Source organism: Eretmochelys imbricata, chromosome 6 (assembly GCF_965152235.1).
Source record: "Eretmochelys imbricata isolate rEreImb1 chromosome 6, rEreImb1.hap1, whole genome shotgun sequence".
Classification (NCBI taxonomy): domain Eukaryota; kingdom Metazoa; phylum Chordata; order Testudines; family Cheloniidae; genus Eretmochelys; species Eretmochelys imbricata.
In genome coordinates this window covers 68,977,980-68,996,022 of record NC_135577.1, presented here as the reverse complement: position 1 = coordinate 68,996,022, position 18,043 = coordinate 68,977,980, and the positions used below count along the sequence as shown (strand labels likewise).

The 18,043-nt window shown below is 43.8% G+C and overlaps 1 protein-coding gene across 2 annotated transcripts in view; it reads right to left on the bottom strand.

Annotated features, from left to right (window-relative positions):
* The window catches only part of TTBK2 (tau tubulin kinase 2), a 207,524-nt gene that overhangs the window by 100,697 nt on the left and 88,784 nt on the right, over nt 1–18,043 (bottom strand). For both annotated transcript variants that reach the window (XM_077818805.1, XM_077818806.1), the window contains one exon: nt 4,241–4,314. In XM_077818805.1, coding sequence (XP_077674931.1) covers nt 4,241–4,314 — 74 coding nt within the window. The remainder of the gene's footprint in view (nt 1–4,240; nt 4,315–18,043) is intronic.

The following is an 18,043-nucleotide window of genomic DNA, read 5'->3' as shown; positions in this document are numbered from 1 at the left end:
TTGGGTATTGGGAAGTATCGTGAGTACAATCCTCTTCCCTGATACTGAGGGAGTACTTCTTCTGTGGCTTCCAAAGAACATAGAGTCTGCTCCTCTCGTCTCAGAACTGGATTTGTTAGATAGTTTCCTGAAAAGGGACAGGGAAGGTAGGTGGGAAAGGAGGGAGAGGACAGGAATTGGAGGGTATATCCCGATTCCACTGTGCTGTAGCACCTACTTCTTGGAGATGATGGATTGCCATGCACTTAAGAAATATGACAACCGGCTCCGAAAGGGAGGAAGACAGCTTGCAAGATCTAATATTGTCAGTATGCTGTCCTTAACAGAAGATTCAAATGGGCTGTTTAGAGAGGTGTGGCTGCCTGGATGATGGGGAAGTACCGTTATATAAGGCACTGGTGAGACCTCACCTGGAGTACTGTGTGCAGTTCTGGTCTCCCATGTTTAAGAAGGATGAATTCAAACTGGAACAGGTACAGAGAAGGGCTACTAGGATGATCCGAGGAATGGAAAAATTGTCTTATGAAAGGAGACTCAGGGAGCTTGGCTTGTTTAGCCTAACTAAAAGAAGGCTGAGGGGAGATATGATTGCTCTCTATAAATATATCAGAGGGATAAATACCAGAGAGGGAGAGGAATTATTTAAACTCAGTACCAATGTGGACACAAGAACAAATGGATATAAACTGGCCACTAGGAAATTTAGATTAGAAATTAGACGAAGGTTTCTAACCATCAGAGGAGTGAAGTTTTGGAATAGCCTTCCGAGGGAAGTAGTGGGGGCAAAAGATCTATCTTGCTTTAAGATTAAACTCGATAAGTTTATGGAGGAGATGGTATGATGGGATAACATGGTTTTGGTAATTAAATATTCATGGTAAATAGGCCCAATGGCCTGTGATGGGTTTTAGATGGGGTAAGATCCAAGTTACCTGGGAAAGAATTTTCTGTAGTATCTGGCTGATGAATCTTGCCCATATGCTCAGGGTTTAGCTGATCGCCATATTTGGGGTCGGGAAGGAATTTTCCTCCAGGGCAGATTGGAAGAGGCCCTGGAGGTTTTTCGCCTTCCTCTGTAGCATGGGGCACGGGTCACTTGCTGGAGGATTCTCTGCTCCTTGAGGTCTTTAAACTACAATTTGAGGACTTCAATAGCACAGATATAGGTGTGAGGTTTTTTTTTGTAGGAGTGGTGGGTGAAATTCTGTGGCCTGCGTTGTGCAGGAGGTCAGACTAGATGATCATAATGGTCCCTTCTGACCTAAATATCTATGAATCTATGAATCTAAGTCTCCTCCATTCCTGCCTGTATGTCCACTTATACTGATCCAGGTGTCTACGCCAACCGTACTGCTGACTTGGTGGAAGCTGAGAACAAAACTTCAGTCTTTTGGGGACTGGTGATTACAGACCCAGGGACTTGAACACTGCCCTACAGTTTTTTTAATGTATGCAGTTAATCATCTTTTTTCAAACAAAACAATCCACAGCCCTAAAAGGAGAGGTCTTTGATAGTCTGCTGGACTTCAGTGGGAATCCTGGAGCCAAGCCACACAGTGCATGGTTACCACCATTGTCATGACTCTGGCAGCTGAGTCTTGCTGCATCCAAGGAAGCTAGTATAGCAGACCTTTCAACTGCATAGCCTCCCACCCCTCTCTCAAATTCTTCTGACAAAGAGGTCAAATTTTTTGTGTCCTTGTCTTAGGAGTCACTTTTACTCTACCATGGTAGTGCTTTTCATTTACAACTGCCACTGCTATGGAATATGAAAAGACTGCTTAGATCCCTGAGATGGAACCTGCTACTTGGGTTCTGGGTACTTTGCCACTGGCATGAGAGATAATAGAGTTTGACACAAAGTTTTATTAGGCAGCATAACTTTCTCATTTATAGGGAGACCAACTTTCCCTGATGTAGCCAGGTGTAAAATGTCTTTGAGCTTGTGTGGATTTTCTTCCACAAGCTCCATTTGTATCCCCAGGATGTAGACATCCTTTTCAGGAGCTCTTCATAGGCCTTTAAATCATCTGGTACTGAGGAAGAGAGTTCCAGTACCAGTGCTTCTTCCAGAGAGGAGGTGGAGGATGTATTCAAAGGAGGCAGGCTACAACCTTCCTGGCGCTGGTCAAGAACTGCAGATGTAGAAGGCCTGTCTAAAGCCAACAACAGGCCATTCTGATCCTCACCTCATCAGTGATGGTCAGAACCAGGATCAAGAGGCCCACTGATACCACGTGGGGAGACTTCATTGTTAAGGGATATACTTTTGTAATGTAGCAGCTGCTCTGTACCGACTTCCTTCAGTCTGTCGATATTGGGTGGAGAGGCTCACCTTCTCAAGAACTGATTTCTGTAGTGCAGCTGGGATGATTATCTAGACTCTGGAGGCATCCACCATTGTACCTAGTAGGGGCAATGGTAGGGCTTGTGCAGTACTGGAGGACAATCATGCCTAAACCAGGCCCTCAAATGCATTGGTCTGCTCTTGTCAGGACAACTCATATGAGAGGGTAACAATGACTGAAGAACATCCTGGATTCCCTGTTGTGGGAGATGTTGGAGCCCACTTCAGAGTCCGAGGAGGAATATGAGTACTCTACCAGCCAGGGAGGCAGAGTACCAAACATCATCATCAGAAATCAGGTCCAATATCTTTGACTAGACTGCAGTACCAGTGACAAACTCAGTGGCTTCCTGTCTATGCACTGAGGTGGAGTGGTTGCTGATGGTCTCAGAGCCAGCTTCACAGTAAAAGGATACGGTACTGGACACCAGCATGGGAAGCAACATGTGTACACTGTACGATAGCGCTGGCAAGACACTACTGGTCTGAATAACTGGAAAGGGCAGTACCGAAAGGCTCAGCCACACAGGCCTCCAGGGTGGTCAGTACTGAAATAAGCGTTTGCTCAGTGATGATCAACCCTCTTCCTGCACCTGCTCTGAAGAAATACCCAGCCTTCAAGGTCCCAGCTGGGGAACTGGAATCAATGGTTCTGCACTGATCGAGCCACTAGAAAGAAATACCAAGGGCAGCAAGCTGGAGGGTCCACTCTATCTTCAGTGCTGGAGTGGGTCACATCTGCAGCTAAAGAATCCCGCACTGAAGACTTTTGACACCATTTAAACTGTTCCTTTCTTTGACTTCAGATGCTGAGAGGGCTCTGAGCACTTATGCCTCTTCAAGGAATGTCCTGGTGAAGGAGATCTCCTCCATTCCCTGCCTTCCGGTAAGGCAGGGGAGTGCTCCTGGATGGGGAGGAACTCCTTCTATCTGATCAAGGCAGTACCAATGCCAGCAAAACGGAGGCCTCAGTAAGGATATACTTGAGGCATTTTTCTCTTAACTTCTTGATTCTGCTCTTGAAGTCCTGGCAAACTGGACACATGTCCTTGATGTGACCCTCACCAAAAAACTCGAGGCAGCAAGAGCGAGGGTCGCAGTCAGTTTGCAACACCCTGAACAAAGTCTAAACCCAAGGAACCTAAGCATAGGCTCCCCCGATATCGGGCAGAGCTCTGAGTTGAGAGAGAAAAGGAAAAGGAAAAGAAAGCCCCAAAATGAGTACCATTCAGAAGCAAAACACTTACACCACGTTCACAAAGGAACAACTGGCAGCACGCTCTAACCACCGATGGTAAGACGGAAGAGAGAGGTGGGTAGGGCAGATCCACGCTCTGCACCCTTGGTTTGAAGCACAAGGAGCTCAGGGCACAGGCATGGCCACCCCTATGGGTACTGCTAGGGAAAATTCTCTGGCACAGGTGCATGATACATCTAATATAACTGACATATACAATCAGTCAGAATAGGTCTTCTGATCCTCTGGATTGAGTCTTAACCTACACAGGAAGTTTCTTATCAATGTATTTTCATTAGAGAAGTGATCAAAAACATATATTGAAAAAACTAATCTATCCCAGAAGCAGTTCTGCACATCTTAAGCTATCTTCCAATTTCAAATAAAGTTTTCAGAAGGATGTAAACTATCTCAGAAAACATCACACCTCTCTCACTAAAATAATCAGTCTGTTCTGAAGACCTATGAGATTTCTCTTTCTTTCTGGCAGATGATGGTAACAATATGAAATATTCAGTTTACTTTGGCTCATCACCCCACCATAACAATGGCCTGTTTTCTACTATCCACCATGCTCTAAAATTTCACAGTTATTTTTTGCTATATACATGCTTGGGGAAAAAATAAATCCCTAAAATCTATTTAGTTCAACTCACCTGCAGCTGCATGACCACATAGTTAAATCTGTCATTCCTTCCACAGCCAATGAATCTACAGACATGGTCTTTCCCTGAGGGGAAAAAAAGAAACAAGTTAGCCAATAACAACTAATTTCTGTCTTTCTTGATTTACATGTCTAGTAAAATATGCAAAAATGTGCCCATGTGTTACTCTAGGTGCCTTTAACAAACTTTTAAAAAGGCATTCACACTAAAACAGCAGTGAACCCAGTGCCAGTTCTGCCTCCAGTGAAACAAAACTCCCTTCTGCCACAAACATCAGCTCCCTTAGTAGAGAGGAATGTTCTAGGTATATTTATTCCTGCCTCAGTACAGGGGAAGAACTAGATGACCTTTTCCAGACCAACATTTTATGACTATAAGTTCTGCAATATTTACTGCACTATGCCTACTCTTATTACCAGAACACCTGAAAGTCCACTCCCCAACCCACATGCTACAGGCTTTGAACAGTGCCCCATATACTCACCATGATGTGAGCTGCTGAACTTCCTAAACCAAGCATCCCTGAAGCAAGTCAGACACAGTTCATGCTTTTATGAATATCTTTATGGGAACTTTTTAGGGAGTTTCTGACTTTTCTTTTTCTGCCCAGTAAGCCTCTAAATATAACAATAGCTTTCTCACTTGATGTTTCGCAGTGGCCTAAGCCAGGGTACCATTTTCAGGCACCCCTCCATCCATTCTGACTGACCATAATCAGGAAAAAGAAGAATGGACAGGGGAGGCATTTTCAGATCTTCTCAGGAGTTCTGAGGCCAGCTCGCAAGAGACAATGGATTGGAGAAAGAGCATGCTCGAGGAAAGGCCAAAGAAATGAGACACGCATTGAGAAGCACACCAAACATAATGCAGTGCCTCAAACAAACTCAGATACTGAAAATCATTATGAAGTAAAATGCCCAAAGATTGACACCCTAAAGCCATTGCAATGTATAGACAATTCTATGTTCCCTGGCCATGTGCCATAAACACACAACCCAGGCAAGGCCCCACCACAGCCTACACAGAAACCCTTCCACTCAACCCCAGCAGAAAACAAGAAAAATTATATGACCTGTGATTCATACAGGAACATTCTGCACTGTGCACTTTGTAAATTTTTTTTAAATATTTCAATTGTTGATTACTGTTCAATAAAGTTGCATTTTGTGAAAATAATATTTATTTACTTTCTCTTAGAAAACATCATTTTTGATCCCCAAAAGAAGCATCTCTCCCATCCTGGGTTTTAACAGTACACGTACAATTCATATAGAAGCCAAGTAAAGTTTTTCATAAAACTACACAAAATAGCACACAGCAGCACACTTTCATGCTATGGCACACTATTCGAAGTTCACTCTCAAAGCCTTCCTCAGCCATACAGCATCTCAAAGTCCTCATGTGACTGCCCATGTGTCTGGCTGTTCAAAGTCAGCAGTCTTTCCACTTACCCCTTCCACTCTACAGGCAACATTTCCTCCTTTGCTTCACAAATATTATGTAAAATAGTCAAATGCAATATGCAGAAATAACAATAAGAATATTTGTCTCAATGAGAGCTAGCCTAGTCACAAGACATTTCCAGTGTCCTTTCAATTTACCAAATGCACATTCACCAATTATCCTGCACCTGCTTAGGTGGTAGTTAAATTTTTCCTTGCTTCTGTCCAGTTGGCCTGTGTATAGCTTCACGAGCCAGGGAAGCAGAAAGGTAGGCTGGGTCCCCAAGAATCACTATTAGCATTGTAATCAAACACATATGAATGTGCCAATCTGAGGGGAAAGTTCCTGTTTCCATCCATTCAAAAAGTCTTGTATTCCTAAAGATGTGAGCATCATACATCTTCCTGACCAACATTGTCAGTGAAATATCCACAGTGATCCACCAGCACTTACATAACCATTGAAAAGTACCCCTTTCTAGGGCATGGTTAAACCAGCAAAGTTTAATCCAGCTCTCTGCAACAAAGGGGGAATAAATGAAAGCAATTTAAGAAGATAAAAAGAGGCAGCCAGTCTGAATCCACAGATCTGTGAAATAAATATGAACCCATGAAGCCAGCTTTGAAAAGAAAAAGAGAAGACTGAAGAGAACTTGCAGATCCCAGCCCCAGAGAGCAGCTTCAGCGGGAGAATGTCCAGCAACAGAATCCAGTACCACCAGCCTGCAGAACATATTAAAAATGACTCTGCAAGCTTAGAGATGCTGAACTGGACCCTCATTATCCTGCAAAGAGAGGGTGGGTGAATGCAATGAAGTTAAAAAAATTATTAAAATTGTACTATTGTGGCTGGGGGGAGTAAGTATGGCAGCAGCCATTTGGAAAGGTCAGACAAACAAAGGGCAGGTGTGGCAGCAGCCATCCTGAGAAGGACTCAACAAGAAAAAAAGGAACGACAAGAAGATCTGGATGTTCGGGAAAGGAAAGAAATCTTCCAATTCAAAGATCAGTCATCTTCCCTCCCTGCCCCCCAAAAAACCCAAAGACATGGTGTCATAAATATAAAGGGAAGGGTAAACACCTTTAAAATTCCTCCTGGCCAGAGGAAAAACCCTTTCACCTGTAAAGGGTTAAGAAGCTAAGATAGCCTCGCTGGCACCTGACCAAAATGACCAATGAGGAGACAAGATACTTTCAAAAGCTGGGGGGAGGGAGAAACAAAGGGTCTCGGTCTGTCTGTGTGATGTTTTTGCCGGCGACAGAACAGGAATGGAGTATTAGAATTCAGTAAGTAATCTAGCTAGAGATGCCTTAGATTATGATTTCTTTAAATGGCTGAGGAAATAAGCTGTGCTGAAAGAAATGGATATTCCGGTCTTTGTGTCTTTTTTGTAACTTAAGGTTTTGCCTAGAGAGATTCTCTATGTTTTGAATCTAATTACCCTGTAAGGTATTTACTATCCTGATTTTACAGAGGTGATTCTTTTTACTTCTATTAAAATTCTTCTTTTCAGAAACTGAATGCTTTTTCATTGTTCTTAAGATCCAAGGGTTTGGGACTGTGGTCTTCTATGCAAACTGGTGAGGATTTTTACCAAACCTTCCCCAGGAAGTGCGATGCAAGGGTTGGGAGGATTTTGGGGGGAGAGACGTTTCCAAACAACTCTTTCCCAGTAACCGGTTAAACGTTTAGTGGTGGCAGCGAAAGTCCAAGGGCAAAGGGTAAAATAGTTTGTACCTCGGGGAAGTTTTAACCTAAGCTGGTAAAAGTAAGCTTAGGAGGTTTTCATGCAGGTCCCCACATCTGTACCCTAGAGTTCAGAGTGGGGAAGGAACCTTGACCCATGGCCATGAAAGAGAGTGACTTCCCCTCCAGCAAACAAACTAGTGGATGGAGAATCACAAGTCACTAAGACTGGCCTGAAAGATCTACTGTTAAAAATCGAAAAGATGAATAAGATGATGAAGAATGAGTTCCATCCAGCCCATCCCCCCTGGTTCCAGGCTTACATTAAAGATAAAAAAATTAAATTAATGAGATTAATTATCACATGTGGAAAATATCACATGTGGAAACAGGATAAAATGAGCCATCGGACAGCATGATTAATCTAGATGAAAGAATACAAATAATTGAAAAAGGAGAAAAAGAAATAGAATTACAGCTGGAATATATGGAAAATAGAGACCACATGAATAACATAAGGATTAAAGATATTACAAAGGAAACTGAAGGGAGAACTCTGCTGAATGTACTGGATGATATTGTCCATGAGATACTAAAACTGGGAAATAAAGATTCCATTCATACTGAACAGGCTGACAGATCCCTTTTCCCCAGGGCCTCAGCTGGCTCCTGACCAAGAAGTGTGATAATTTATCTACACTACTATCAAGACAAGGGTAAAATACTGAGGGCAATGAAGAGAGAGCTGAACCATTAATAATGATGGTTCTTACCCACCCCATACAAATTTTCCCAGAGCTGGAAACCTCATCCCTTAAAAAGCAAAGAGAACATCACCACAATTCTTAGAAAGAATAATATAAGATACAAATAGAGGTTAGACTGTCCTTTCAATGGAAGGAAAGATATATGTCTATCTCAGATCCAAATGAAGGGAAACAGGTACTTCTGAACATGAGAATACGCAAATCAGCTCAAGAACAATCTGAATGGGATCAAGGGCATCAGTCCTACAGGTCACCAAGAAATCACTGGGAAGCAGTGAGATCAGAGAGAGCCAGAACACCTCAAAAAGATGCATCATTAAGACAACAGGACAATCATGAGAATAGAAGAAACAGTCCTGATCCAAAAGAATAAGATTAGTATATGGGCTACAACATTATAATAGATAATGGATATTATATCCATGAGTTTATAATGATAAAGGGGTATTATAAGATGGGAACTGGGCTGTGTAGCTTGGAGGATATTTTACTCTACATGGATACAGTATACTTACTGGGTAAATATTATAGTTAATTGAATTTGTGATTTATATTATGAAAAAAATTAGTAACAAATTAGGAGACCCAGATCTCCTCAAGTGAAGCAAGTTTGATTTTAGAGTTGTCATAAACATTCCAAAATTTATATAAACTGGAGAAGGGTCACCTATGGTGGAAAATTTTAAGAATATATGAACTCAGAGATGGTATAATAATCTCATAATGCCCTATGTTATAAAGATGTTTAATAAGATTAGATAAAGCTTGGTTCTTAAGAATATATAAAAAGACACCTCCCCAACACAACAGGGTACTAACATGTCCATGAAGGAAGTAAGATGAGCTCAGGCTTCCACAGTTAGAGGGGACATAGTGACAATGGAGCAGTGCACAGGAAGGGAAACAAGAAATCAGAAACAGATGATAAATATTGTTACATGTTTTAATATAAAAGAGTATATTAACATAAAATGTTGGGCACAGAATTTTAAAATTTACAGTAAATCAGACTTAGGGTCAGGGCACAACAATATAGGTGTTAAAGAAAGGAAAAACAATATATGTGGTAGCGTTAAAATTATTGTGTATATGATGGGTACTATATCTAAAATGTCTTATTTAAAGAAGAGGAGTAAATGTAACGGAGACCTGGCATCTAGCTGGAGGGTCTCACTGCCTTTAACAAAGAGTAATAAACTTGGTAACAGAAGATGTGGTACTCATGAGTGAGTTTATTAATCTCATGACTGTTAATGTGAAGGGGATGAACAATCTAACAAAAAGAAAAGAGGTATTTTGCTCACTGAAAAAAAGGATTTTCCTAGTAAAGTCTATTTATAGGAAACACACTTGAAGAAATATGATGATAAACACCCAAATACTTCTTGGACACAGCTATTGTATGTCTCTACAGGGAAATTAATAGAAGAGCAGTGGCAATTCTCTTTACTAAACACTTCCCTTTTATTGTTTCAGCACAACTCATAGATATGGAGGACAGATATATTTTAATTAGGCTTGGAAGGATTAGATTTTTATTGGTACAATGTTGGTAAACATCAATTTCATTTTACCCACACAAACCAAGGGAAAAATATTTCCATCAAGAATAATCAAAATATACAGATAGGCAAAGTAAGAAAAATGCTGCTTGAGAATTTATTAGAGTTTGGTTTAAGGATATTTACTTTTCATATGTTGATAATTTGTGTTTTAATGGTTATAAAGCTTTAACATTTTGAATCTCAACATCTACTGTCATTAAATAATTGTCTGACTCCCACATGGTCTCATACCCCCTGAATAATTTTCCGTAACTGTGAAAATGTAAGTCAGTAAAAATCTAAAAAAAACCCTAAAATCCATAATTTTGCAAAGTTGTAAAAATGTAATTAGATAAAAATCAGAAAAAATGCTTAAAAATAACCATCAGTATCTGTCAAAATTAAAACAAATACAAATTGAATTCTGACAAGCCTAATTTTAATTAAGGGGCCCTTCTCATCTTAGCCAAGGTATGCGTTCCCAACCAAGATCAAGCTTTTTTTTCTGATCAATTTTTTATGGATTTAGGAAGTTTCACGGAAGGGGATATTTTTCTGGGGGAGATTTTAATGAAGTGCTTAATTCCACTTTGGATCAATCGAATGTACACAGAGGGCATTCAAGAGGAGCAAGAGCAAATTTGTCGTAGAAAATGAGGATCTGGAGGATGTCCGTCAGATGAATGTGGACATCCGGAACTACTATTCTGCTACTCATGGATCTTATGCCAGGATTGATATGATTTTAGTTCTTGCACCTTGGCTAATTTGGTCAAAAAAGCTAATCTGGGATTTATAACTTGGTCTGATCATACCCCTTCATATATTAGAATAAAAGACTGGATGGATCGAGTGGAAAAACAAAGATCCTTGGCAGTAGACTGGAGCTTTTCTGGATAACCCCATTTGAATTCAAAAACTGGTAAAAAATCAGAAATATATAGAAGAAAATAATAAGGAAGAGATCAATTAAAGTATTTTCTGGGAAGCTGGAAAGGTAGTAATGAGGGGGTGCTTAAAAATAAAGCACCCTACCTCAACCCAGAAGTATTAGTCATCTTGTTATGGCTGAAAACATTATTCATTAAGTCCCAAAATCAATATTTGTATACAATAGCTCTTTATAAGAAAAGGTTTGCAGCAAACTTCCTAAAATACAACTGTGTATCTTCTCTGCTGCAGTTTGCAGCTAATGAGGTCTCAGCTCAAATATTTACAACTTTTTTATAGAAGCTGTGGCATTCTGGAGGAACATATTTGGAGATGTATTACTGCATTTTGCTTTTTCTGCCAAGTGCACTACAGGTGTCCAAAACCTTGACTGCCCTGGGAAACCACTTTTTAATTCTTAGCAGCCAGTTTGACAAGTGCTTCTGAAATTAACTTCTATAACAATTTGAGGAAATGGTACAGTGTAGACAGAAGCCCTATTGACACAGTTAAAACAACTGAGTTTTACAGCCACTGTTACACTTTGATGTGGTTGAACCTGGTTCTAAAGCCTTTTTTTTATCAGAACTACATGAAGAGAAAGACAGTATTATAGCCAGGTTAAGGAGGACCATCTGCTTTAGCAGATTTCATTTAAAAAGCAGAGATAGGTTTAAAGAGTTAAACAGCACTCTGCAAGCAAAATTTAAGAGACCTTTGTTTCTTCTGATAAGAAAAGAAGTGCTTCCAAAATTATCTTGACTTTTGCTGGACTGATGGCCAATTCCAAAGGAAGACTGTAATATCTGACCCCTGGATAGTCTATAAGATTTTGTATGGAAATAAATTGTTTTGAGCTCAGAGACCTGGGCAGGGACTTTGTGGATTTCATTTTTTCCCAAAACTTGTCTTCTGAAGGCATAGACCCTTAGGTCTGAGTCAGACAAATTCACAGTTTTAGCCTGGGCCTTGACGGTAAGACTACAACTCCTGATCCAGGAACATCTCTTAAGGGATACAGATGTATCCAAGGCCATTGTGACTAAAATATCAAAGGAAGCCCTAAGGTAATGTTTGGATGCCCTCTGGTCTTCCCCGAAAAATTCCAGAAACTCCTTTTTTTGTCCTCAGGAATGTACTAGTTTTAAGTGAAAGGTTATATCTGGCCATAACTACCCAATAATTAGAACCTTTTAAAACTAGAGCAGCCAAGGAATAACCTTTCATCAAAAACAGATCCAGTCACTTAGAATGCCTGTTCATCGGGATTAAGGCAGAGGTTTTCAAACTGCGGGTCACGACCCAGTACTGGGTCGTGGAATGTAAGGCACTGGGTCACGGCGGCTGTGGTCAGCACCGCTGACTGGACCGTTAAAAGTCCCGTCAGCGGTGCTGCCTGGCTAAGGCAGGCTCGTCCCTACCTGTTCTGACATTGCGTTGCACCCCAGAAGCAGCCAGCAGCAGGTCCGGCTCCTATGCAGGGCAGCCACAGGGCTCCGCATGCTGCCCCCACCCCAAGCACCAGCTCCACACTCCCACTGGCCGGGAACCGGCCAATGGGAGCTGGGGCAGGCAGTGCCTGTGGACGAGAGCCACTTGTGTGCCTCTACCTAGGAACCGGACTTGCTGATGGCTGCTTCCGGGGAGCAGCGCAGCCCGCGGTGCCAGGACAGGCAGGAAGCTTGCCTTAGCATCCCCGATGTGCCACTCACTGGGAGCCATCCAAGATAAACCCGCACCCCAACCCTTCTCCCCAATCCCCTGCCCTGAGCTCCCCCCAAACTCAGAGCCCCCCTCCTGCACCCAAACCCTTCATCCCCAGCCCCACCCCAGAGTCTGCACCTCCAGCCCAGAGCCCTGACCCCCTCCCACACCTCAGAGCCCCTCTCACACCCTGAACCCCTCATTCCCAGCCCCACCCTGCAGCTCTCACCCCCTGCACCCCAAACCCTTCATCCCCAGCTCCGTTGGATCACGGGCATCAACAATTTTCTTCAAATGGGTCGACAAAAAAAAAAGTTTGAAAACCACTGGATTAAGATAATGTCTTCTATTGGACCAACTTCTGTTGGTGAGAGAGACAAGCTTTAAAGCCACTTGGTTGAATAACAGATATTACCTCACCCACTTCATCCCTCTAATATCAAGGGACCGACTCAGCTACAACTACACTCCATACATAGGGAGGGAAGACACCTTCATAGCTCCAAATGTCTTATTTATTATAGCAGAAACCACAAGTGAGCCTAGGATAGGATGCTTAAGGAATATAACTGAATCTATCCATGGGAACCGGTCATTAAAGAGAAAAAGCAAGACTTCACTGAATATTAGATACCCAGCTTTTGTGGGTAAATATATATTAGAATATAGGTCTTGACAAACAAACCTGATTTCATTCTTTGATAAGATTATTATTAATAATAATAGGGCTGTCAAGTGATTAAAAAATTAATTGCAATTAATCTTAGTTTGAATCGCACTGTTAAACAATATTAGAATACCATTAATTTAAATATTTTTGGGTTTTCTATATTTTCAAATATAGGGTTAGGGCTGGGGGCTCTGGAATTCTGCCGGGTGTGTGGCTCAGGGTTTCAGCCCCTCTAGAGGTGTGGGGATATGGGCTCCAACCTGGCATGGGGGTTCAGCCCAGCACAGGGCTTGGGGCTCCAGCCTCTTCCCCACCCCCGCCACCTGCTGGGAAGCTGCAGGCTGGGGCTGGGGCTGCTCCAGCTCCTCCGCCACCTCCAGAGCTGGGCTGCTTCAGCACACACACACCCCTCCAGAACTGAGGGCTGAGGCTTCAGCCCACCGGAGCCAATAGCTCCCGCCCTACCCAAAGGTAGGCAATTAATGCCTTAAAAAAAATCAACATATTAATTTTGCTTTCAGTTATTCACAGGCATTAACTATGATTAGCTGACAGTCCTAAATAATAATAATGTTTATTACAGTAGTGCCTAAGGACCAAGCAAGAATGGGGCCCCATTTTCCTAAGCAATACACAAACAAAAGTACAAACAAAAGAAGCAGATTGTAAGCTATTCAAGGCAGCTACTATATAAATAGACATACCAGACACAGGGTGGGGGAAAAGGACAGAACACAAGCAGAGTGAACTTTGTGATGGCAGCAAACATCATGTTAGTCCCATGATTTTTTGGGGTGGGGGGTTAAAGGGAATAAGTTAAATGGAAAGCAAACTGAAGGGAGAGCGGACATGGAAGAGAAGGGAGATAAGGCAAACAGGGCAGGGCAGAGGAGAATAAGAGAGGCAGGGTGAAGTGAATCTGAGGTGAAGTGACTGTGAGGGAGGGATAGGGGGAGCACTAGAACAAGCAGCCAATCAGCACAGGACAGATAAAGTCCAGTCAAAAGCATAGAAAGTTCTATGAATGTCTGAAGGTCACTGCTTTGGCTGCTTCTGCAGCTGCTCTTACCTGAAATCTCTGACTGGGTCCTCCCAGAGTTTTCCCCCCTAATGCCACATGGTACAAAGGAAGGGAAGCATCACATGGGTCCTAATGCCCCATGGGGGGTGGGGGGTCTCCCTTGTATAGTTCTGGGTCCAGGAATGTGCTGGAGGTACCAGTTGGATCCCATTTTTAACCTTCTCCCCCTCAGCCCTGGTCTACACTAGGAGTTGAGGTCAAATTTAGCAGCATTAAATCGATTTAACCCTGCACCTGTCCACACGACGAAGCCCTTTTTTTCGACTTAAAGGGCTCTTAAAATCGATTTCCTTACTCCACCCCCCGAAAAGGGGATTAGCTCTGAAATTGGCCTTGCCGGGTCAAATTTGTGGTACTGTGGATGCAATTAGACGGTATTGGCCTCCGGGAGCTATCCCAGAGTGCTCCATTGTGACCGCTCTGGACAGCGCTCTCAACTCAACACACTGGCCAGGTAGACAGGAAAAGGCCCGCAAACTTTTGAATTTAATTTCCTGTTTGGCCAGCGTGGCAAGCTGCAGGTAAGTGCAGAGCTCATTAGCAGAGGTGACCATGATGGAGTCCCAGAATCACAAAAGAGCTCCAGCATGGACCGAATGGGAGGTACGGGATCTGATCGCTGTATGGGGAGAGGAATCCGTGCTATCAGTACTCCATTCCAGTTTTTGAAATGCCAAAACCTTTGTCAAAATCTCCCAGGGCATGAAGGACAGAGGCCATAACAGGGACCTGAAGCAGTACTGCGTGAAACTTAAGGAGCTGAGGAAAGCCAACCAGAAAACCAGAGAGGCAAACGGCCGCTCCAGGTCAGAGCCCAAAACATGCTGCTTCTATGATGAGCTGCATGCCATTTTAGGGGGTTCAGCCATCACTACCCCAGCTGTGTTGTTTGACTCCTTCAATGGAGATGGAGGCAACAAGGAAGCAGGTTTTGGGGATGAGGAAGATGATGATGATGAGGTTGTAGATAGCTCACAGCAAGCAAGCGGAGAAACTGGTTTTTCCAACAGCCAGGAACTGTTTCTCACCCTCGACCTGGAGCCAGTACCCCCCAAACCCACCCAAGGCTGCCTCCCAAACCCTCCAGGCAGAGAAGGGACCTCTGGTGAGTGTACCTTTTCAAATAGTATACATAGTTCAAAAGCAAGCGTGTTTAATGATTAATTTGCCCTGGCATTCACGGCCAGTACAGCTACTGGAAAAGTCTGTTAATGTGTCTGGGGATGGAGCGGAAATCCTCCAGGGACATCTCCATAAATCTCTCCTGGATGTACTCGCAAAGCCTTTGCAAAAGGTTTCTGGGGAGGGCAGCCTTATTCCGTCCACCATGGTAGGACACTTTACCAAGCCAGGCCAGTAGCACGTAGTCAGGAATCATTGCAGAACAAAGCACTGCAGTGTATGTTTGCTAGCGTTCAAACAACATCCATTCTTTATCTCTCTGTGTTATCCTCAGGACAGTGATATCATTCATGGTCACCTGGTTGAAATAGGGTGCTTTTCTTAAGGGGACATTCAGAGGTGCCCATTCCTGCTGGGCTGTTTGCCTGTGGCTGAACAGAAATGTTCCCCGCTGTTAGCCAAGGGGAGGGGCTATCCACATGGTGGGCAGAGGCAAAATGTGACCTTGTAACGAAAGCACGTGTTATGTATGTAATGTTAACAGCAAGGTTTACCATGAAAGAATGTACCCATTGTTCTATAAAATGTGTCTTTTAAAATACCACTGTCCCTTTTCTTTTCTCCACCAGTTGCATGTGTTTCAAGGATCTTCTCCTTCCCAGAGGCTAGCGAAGATTAGAAGGCGAAAAAAACGCACTCACGATTAAATGTTCTCTGAACTCATGCTGTCCTCCCACACTGACAGAGCACAGACCAATGCATGGAGGCAGACAATGTCAAAGTGCAGGAAAGCACAAAATAATTGGGAGGAGAGGTGGCAGGCTGAGGAGAGTAAGTTGAGGGCTGAAGCTGAAAGGTGGTGGCAGCGTGATGAGAGGAGGCAGGATTCAGTGCTGAGGCTGCTGGAGGATCAAACTAATGCGCTCCAGCGTATTGTTGAGCTGCAGGAAAGGCAGCAGGAGCACAGACACTACAGCCCCTGTGTAACCAACCGCCCTCCTCCCCAAGTTCCATAGCCTCCTCACCCAGACGCCCAAGAACGCAGTGGGGGGGGCCTCCAGCCACCCAGCCACTCCACCCCAGAGGATTGCCCAGGCAACAGAAGGCTGGCATTCAATAAGTTTTAAAGTTTTAAACTTTTAAAGTGCTGTATGGCCTTGTCCTTCCCTCCTCCACCACCCCTCCCAGGCTACCTTGGCAGTTATCCCTCTATTTGTGTGATGAATTAATAAAGAATGCATGAATGTGAAGCAACCATGACTTTATTGCCTCTGCAAGCAGTGATCGAAGGGAGGAAGGGAGGGTGGTTAGCTTACAGCGAAGTAGAGTGAACCAAGTTGGTGGAGTGGGGGTCATCAAGGAGAAACAAACAGAACTTTCACACTGTACCCTGGCCAGTCATGAAACTGGTTTTCAAAGCTTCTCTGATGCGCACCGCACCCTCCTGTGCTCTTCTAACCACCCTTGTGTCTGGCTGCGCGTAACCAGTGGCCAGACCATTTGCCTCAACCTCCCACCCCACCATAAACGTCTCCCCCTTACTCTCAAAGATATTGTTGAGCGCACAACAAGCAGTAGTAACAGTGGGAATACTGGTTTCGCTGAGGTCTAACCGAGTCCGTAAACTGCACCAGCGCGCTTTTAAACGTCCAAATGCACATTCTACCACCATTCTGCACTTGCTTAGCTTGTAGTTGAACAGCTCCTGACTACTGTCCAGGCTGCCTGTGTATGGCTTCATGAGCCATGGCATTAAGGGGTAGGCTGGGTTCCCAAGGATAACTATAGGCATTTCAACATCCCCAACAGTTATTTTCTGGTCTGGGAATAAAGTCCCTTCCTGCAGCTTTTGAAACAGACCAGAGTTACTGAAGATGCGAGCTTCATGTACCTTTTCCGGCTATCCCACGTTGATGTTGGTGAAACGTCCCTTGTGATCCACCAGTGCTTGCAACACTATGGAAAAGTACCCCTTGCGGTTTATGTACTCGGCGGCTTGGTGCTCCGGTGCCAAGATAGGGATATGGGTTCCGTCTATGGCCCCACCACAGTTAGGGAATCCCATTGCAGCAAAGCCATCCACTATGATCTGCACATTTCCCAGGGTCACTACCCTTGATATCAGCAGATCTTTGATTGCGTGGGCTACTTGCATCACAGCAGCCCCCACAGTAGATTTGCCCACTCCAAATTGATTCCCGACTGACCGGTAGCTGTCTGGTGTTGCAAGCTTCCACAGGACTATTGCCACTCGCTTCTCAACTGTGAGGGCTGCTCTCATCTTGGTATTCTTGCGCCTTAGGGCAGGGGAAAGCAAGTCACAAAGTTCCATGAAAGTGTCTTTATGCATGCAAAAGTTTTGCAGCCACTGGGAATCGTCCCACACCTGCAACACTATGTGGTCCCACCAGTCTGTGTTTGTTTCCCGGGCCCAGAATCGGCGTTCCACCGCATGAACCTGCCCCATTAGCACCATGATGCCCACATTGCCAGGGCCCGTGCTTTGAGAGAAGTTTGTGTCCATGTCCTCATCACTCTCGTCACCGCGCTGACATTGCCAACTCGCCCAGTTTTGCTTTGCCAGGTTCTGGTGCTGCAAATACTGATGGATAATGCGCGTGGTTTTTAATGTGCTCCTAATTGCCAAAGTGATCTGAGCGGGCTCCATGCTTGCCGTGGTATGGCGTCTGCACAGAAAAAAGGCACGGAACGATTGTCTGCCGTTGCTCTGACGGAGGGAGGGGCAACTGACAACATGGCTTACAGGAATTAAAATCAACAAAGGGGGTGGCTTTACATCAAGGAGAAACAAAAACAACTGTCACATAGAATGGCCCCCTCAAGGAT